Source organism: Heterodontus francisci, unplaced genomic scaffold (assembly GCF_036365525.1).
Source record: "Heterodontus francisci isolate sHetFra1 unplaced genomic scaffold, sHetFra1.hap1 HAP1_SCAFFOLD_1107, whole genome shotgun sequence".
Classification (NCBI taxonomy): Eukaryota; Metazoa; Chordata; class Chondrichthyes; order Heterodontiformes; family Heterodontidae; genus Heterodontus; species Heterodontus francisci.
Window position 1 is genome coordinate 36,501 of NW_027140590.1, and position 6,000 is coordinate 42,500.

Consider the following 6,000-nt stretch of genomic DNA (forward strand, 5'->3'; position numbering starts at 1 on the left):
TACAGATCACAGTGCTGCTCCTCTCTCGGGCCTGTCCCTTTGTGCTGCTCCTCTCTCGGGCCTGTCCCTTTGTGCTGCTCCTCTCTCGGGCCTGTCCCTTTGTGCTGCTCCTCTCTCGGGCCTGTCCCTTTGTGCTGCTCCTCTCCCGGGCCTGTCCCTTTGTGCTGCTCCTCTCTCGGGCCTGTCCCTTTGTGCTGCTCCTCTGTCGGGCCTGTCCCTTTGTGCTGCTCCTCTCTCGGGCCTGTCCCTTTGTGCTGCTCCTCTCTCGGGCCTGTCCCTTTGTGCTGCGCCTCTCTCGGGCCTGTCCCTTTGTGCTGCTCCTCTCTCGGGCCTGTCCCTTTGTGCTGCTCCTCTCTCGGGCCTGTCCCTTTGTGCTGCTCCTCTCCCGAGCCTGTCCCTTTGTGCTGCTCCTCTCCCGGGCCTGTCCCTTTGTGTTGCTCCTCTCCTGGGCCTGTCCTTTTGCCTTGTTCCCATTGGCTGCAGGGTTGTAATTCCTTGTGTCCATTTTCTGCAATGTTGTAATGCCCTGTTCCCATTGGCTCTAGTGGATTCCCCCATACAATGGATTTGGTTCAGTGGAGGATTCGCTGGAGAATTGCCTGTCGCTCATCCCCAAAGCCCCAAAGAAAGATCTCCTTAAAATGCTGGAAAATGACAAGATCATCCTGCGATATGAGGCTAAGATGGTAAGAAGGGCGCAGAGGAAGGAGGTTAGGGGCAGACAAGCCCTTTTAAGAATTTAAATGTTTCAATGATGTTTCAATGGAAAAAAGCAGAAATCTTGAAGGTTCTTGAAGCAGTTACAGAGGTAGAGAGGGGTGAGACCATGGAAAAAGGCTGAGAATTTCAAAACTGTTCACAGTGCTCCACTTATGGTCCAACCAAGGTTCTATAAACGTTTAATATATCTTCTCTGTTTTTCAATTGTATCCCTCCAGAAAGAAACCCCGGACTTGGTTTGCTTTTCTCATAAAATAGCTTTATTAACCCGTGTCACTACTTTTTACAGTTTGTCTATTTGCCAGATACTTCTGCCCAACTACCCTGAATACCCAAGGATAACGTGGCCTCTATTTCCTACCTCACACATAGCAATATTGAATTCATTTGTCAAATACATGCCCATTCTGCAAGTTTATTGATGTCTTCTTGAATTTTGTTTCAGCCTTCCTCAGTAATAACTATATCTCCAATATGGCACATACACAAATGGGAGGACGCAGGAGCGCAGGGGAGAAGTTAGGAGTGTGGGGAGACAGCAGGAGAGGAGGGACGAGCACCAGGGCGGAGGGGGGAGCGCGGGGGCGGAGGGGGGAGTGCAGGGGTGGAGGGGGGCAGAGGGGTGAAGCGCAAGCGAGGAGGGGAGCACCAGGGAGGAGGTGGGGAGTGCAGTGGGGGGGCACAGGGGAGAACATAGGGGAGGAGGGGAATGCAGGGGAGGGGTAGGGGGAGGAAAGGAGGAGAAGGATGGGAAAGCTACCAAAACAGGTAAGATGGGCTCACCCAGCAAAGGCCAGGAATTGAGCCTGTGGGGGGGTCTCAGTGATGAGGAATGCCCAGGAGCTGTTGTTAAAGCTGCTGCCTCTGACCCGCTCTCTCTCTCGGCTGTAGGAGTCCAGGAATCCTGAAGATAGGAATCGACGTTTTATCCTCAGCTTCCATGTGGCCACTGATGAGATCAGCATCTTTGAACCACCACTCCGCAACTCTGGGAGAATAGGAGGGAAAGTTTTGTCAAAGATAAGGATTCCCAAACCAGGAAGCAATGTAGAAAAGCCGGAATTTTACACAGCCAATGATCTGGCCATATGCTCAGTTGTTGAAGGTATGATTCATGGGGACAATAATAATTGCTGAGGTCAGTGTGGCATGTGACCCCTTGTCAGGTGACCCGTGGTGAGCATTGGCTTTCCTTCCTGGTCATGTGACACGAGGTCAGGATGAATGTAGCTGCTGCTCATGTGACACAGGTCTCCCAGCAGGTCCCTGACGGTGCCCTGGTTGGTATTACTCTGAACCAGAGACAGACTGCACATCCAAGGATGGACTGACCATCAACACAGGATCACTCTCCCTCTCCCTGGACATATTGACCATTCTCTCTCTGGACATGGTGACCAATCTCTCGCTCTGGGCATGGTGACCATTCTCTCTCTCTCTCTGCGGACATGGTGACCATTCTCTCTCTCTCTCTGGACATGGTGACCATTCACTCTCACTCCCTCTCTGGATATGGTGACCATTCTCTCTTTCTCTGGACATGGTGACCATTCTCTCTCTCTCTCTCTGGACATGGTGACCATTCACTCTCACTCCCTCTCTGGATATGGTGACCATTCTCTCTCTCTCTCTCAACATGGTGACCATTCCCTCTCTCTCTCTCCGGACATGGTGACCATTCTCTCTCTCTCTCTCTCCGGACATGGTGACCATTCTCTCTCTCTCTCTCTCGACATGGTGACCATTCTCTCTCTCTCTCTCTCTCTCTCTCTCAACATGGTGACCATTCTCTCTCTCTCTCCGGACATGGTGACCATTCTCTCTCTCTCTCTCTCTCTGGACATGGTGACCATTCTCTCTCTCTCTCTCTCTCTCTCTGGACATGGTGACCATTCTCTCTCTCTCTGGACATGGTGACCATTCTCTCTCTCTCTCTCTCCGGACATGGTGACCATTCTCTCTCTCTCTCTCTCTCTCTCTCTCTCTCTCCGGACATGGTGACCATTCTCTCTCTCTCTGTGGACATGGTGACCATTCTATCTCTCCCACTCTCTCTCCCTCCGGACATGGTGACCATTCTCTCTCTCTCTCAACATGGTGACCATTCTCTCTCTCTCTCTCTCCGGACATGGTGACCATTCTCTCTCTCTGGACATGGTGACCATTCTCTCTCTCTCTCTCCACATGGTGACCATTCTCTCTCTCCGGACATGGTGACCATTCTCTATCTCTCTCTGGACATGGTGACCATTCTCTCTCTCTCTCAACATGGTGACCATTCTCTCTCTCTCTCTCCGGACATGGTGACCATTCTCTCTCTCTCTCTCTCCGGACATGGTGACCATTCTCTCTCTCTCTCTCTGGACATGGTGACCATTCTCTCTCTCTCTCTCAACATGGTGACCATTCTCTCTCTCTCTCCGAACATGGTGACCATTCTCTCTCTCTCTCTCTCTCTCCGCACATGGTGACCATTCTCTCACTCTCTCTCTCTCTGGACATGGAGACCATTCTCTCTCTCTCTCTCTCTCTGGACATGGTAACCATTCTCTCTCTCTCTCTCTTGACATGGTGACCATTCTCTCTTTCTCTCTCTCTCTCCGGACATGGTGACCATTCACTCCCTCTCTCTCTCACAGGACATGGTGACCATTCTCTCTCTGTCTCACTGGACATGGTGACCAGTCTCTCTCTCTCTCTCTGGACATGGTGACCATTCTCTCTCTCTCTCTCTCTCTCACAGGACAAGGTGTCCATTCTCTCTCTCTCTCTCTCTCTCTCTGGACATGGTGACCATTCTCTCTCTCTCTCTATCACAGGACATGGTGACCATTCTCTCTCTCTGGACATGGTGACCATTCTCTCTCTCTCTCTCTGGACATGGTGACCATTCTCCCTCTGTCTCACTGGACATGGTGACCATTCTCTCTCTCTCTCTCCTGGACATGGTGACCATTCTCTCTCTCTGGACATGGTGCCCATTCTTTCTCTCTCTCTCCTTGACATGGTGACCATTCTCTCTCTCTCTCTCTGGACCTGGTGGCCATTCTTTCTCTCCATCACAGGACATGGTGACCATTCTCTCTCTCTATCTCTCTCTCTCACAGGACATGGTGACCATTCTCTCTCTCTCTGGACATGGTGACAATTCTCTCTCTCTCTCTCCTTGACATGGTGACCATTCTCTCTCTCTCTGGACATGGTGACCATTCTTTCTCTCTCTCTCTCTCTCTCACAGGACATGGTGACCATTCTCTCTCTCTCTCTCCTGGACATGGTGACCATTCTCTCTCTCTCTCTCTGGACATGGTGACCATTCATTCTCTCTCTCTCTCTCTCTGGACATGGTGACAATTCTTTCTCTCTCACAGGACATGGTGACCACTCTCTCTCTCTCTCTCTCTCTCTCTGGACATGGTGACCATTCTCTCTCTCTCTGTCTGGACATGGTGACCATTCTCTCTCTCTCTCACAGGACATGGTGACCATTCTCTCTTTCTCTCTGTCTGGACATGTTGACCATTCTTTCTCTCTCTCTCTGGACATGGTGACCATTCTCTCTCTCTCTCTCTGGACATGGTGACCATTCTCTCTCTCACAGGACATGGTGACCATTCTCTCTCTCTCTCTCACAGGACATGGTGACCATTCTCTCTCTCTCTCTCTGGACATGGTGACCATTCTCTCTCTCTCTCTCTCTCTCATACTCTCTCACAGGACATGGTGACCATTCTCTCTCTCTCTCTCTCTCTGGACATGGTGACCATTCTCTCTCTCTCTGGACACGGTGACCATTCTCTCTCTGGACATGGTGACCATTCTCTCTTCATCTCTCTCTGGACGTGGTGACCATTTTTTCTCTCTCTCGCTCTGGACAAGGTGACCATTGTCTCTCTCTCTCTCTCTCTGGACATAGTGACCATTCTCTCTCTCTCTCTCCGGACATGGTGACCATTCTCTCTCTCTCTCTCAACATGGTGACCATTCTCTCTCTCTCTCCGGACATGGTGACCATTCTCTCTCTCTCTGGACATGGTGACCATTCTCTCTCTCTCTGGACATGGTGACCATTCTCTCTCTCTCTGGACATGGTGACCATTCTCTCTCTCTCTCTCTCCGCACATGGTGACCATTCTCTCTCTCTCTCTCTCTCTGGACATGGAGACCATTCTCTCTCTCTCTCTCTCTCTCTCTCTCTCTCTCTCCGGACATGGTAACCATTCTCTCTCTCTCTCTCTTGACATGGTGACCATTCTCTCTTTCTCCCTCTCTCTCCGGACATGGTGACCATTCACTCCCTCTCTCTCACAGGACATGGTGACCATTCTCTCTCTGTCTCACTGGACATGGTGACCAGTCTCTCTCTCTCTCTCTCTCTCTCTGGACATGGTGACCATTCTCTCTCTCTCTCTCTCTCTCTCACAGGACAAGGTGTCCATTCTCTCTCTCTCTCTCTCTCTCTCTCTGGACATGGTGACCATTCTCTCTCTCTCTCTATCACAGGACATGGTGACCATTCTCTCTCTCTGGACATGGTGACCATTCTCTCTCACTCTCTCTGGACATGGTGACCATTCTCCCTCTGTCTCACTGGACATGGTGACCATTCTCTCTCTCTCTCTCCTGGACATGGTGACCATTCTCTCTCTCTGGACATGGTGCCCATTCTTTCTCTCTCTCTCTGGACATGGTGACCATTCTCTCTCTCTCTCTCCTTGACATGGTGACCATTCTCTCTCTCTCTCTCTGGACCTGGTGACCATTCTTTCTCTCCATCACAGGACATGGTGACCATTCTCTCTCTCTATCTCTCTCTCTCACAGGACATGGTGACCATTCTCTCTCTCTCTGGACATGGTGACAATTTTCTCTCTCTCTCTCCTTGACATGGTGACCATTCTCTCTCTCTCTCTCTGGACATGGTGACCATTCTTTCTCTCTCTCTCTCTCTCTCTCTCTCTCTCTCTCTCACAGGACATGGTGACCATTCTCTCTCTCTCTCTCCTGGACATGGTGACCATTCTCTCTCTCTCTCTCTCTGGACATGGTGACCATTCATTCTCTCTCTCTCTCTCTCTGGACATGGTGACAATTCTTTCTCTCTCACAGGACATGGTGACCACTCTCTCTCTCTCTCTCTCTCTGGACATAGTGACCATTCTCTCTATCTCTCTCTGGACATGTGACCATTCTCTCTCTCTCTCTCTCTGTCTGAACATGGTGACCATTCTCTCTCTCTCTCTGTCTGGACATGGTGACCATTCTCTCTCTCTCTCTCTG

The 6,000-nt window shown here is 50.7% G+C and overlaps 1 protein-coding gene across 1 annotated transcript in view; it reads left to right on the forward strand.

Moving 5' to 3' along the window:
- Positions 1 to 6,000, forward strand: part of efhc1 (EF-hand domain (C-terminal) containing 1) — an 81,570-nt gene that overhangs the window by 24,809 nt on the left and 50,761 nt on the right. The window contains exons 7-8 of the mRNA XM_068025740.1: positions 546 to 686; positions 1,612 to 1,825. Coding sequence (XP_067881841.1) covers positions 546 to 686; positions 1,612 to 1,825 — 355 coding nt within the window. The remainder of the gene's footprint in view (positions 1 to 545; positions 687 to 1,611; positions 1,826 to 6,000) is intronic.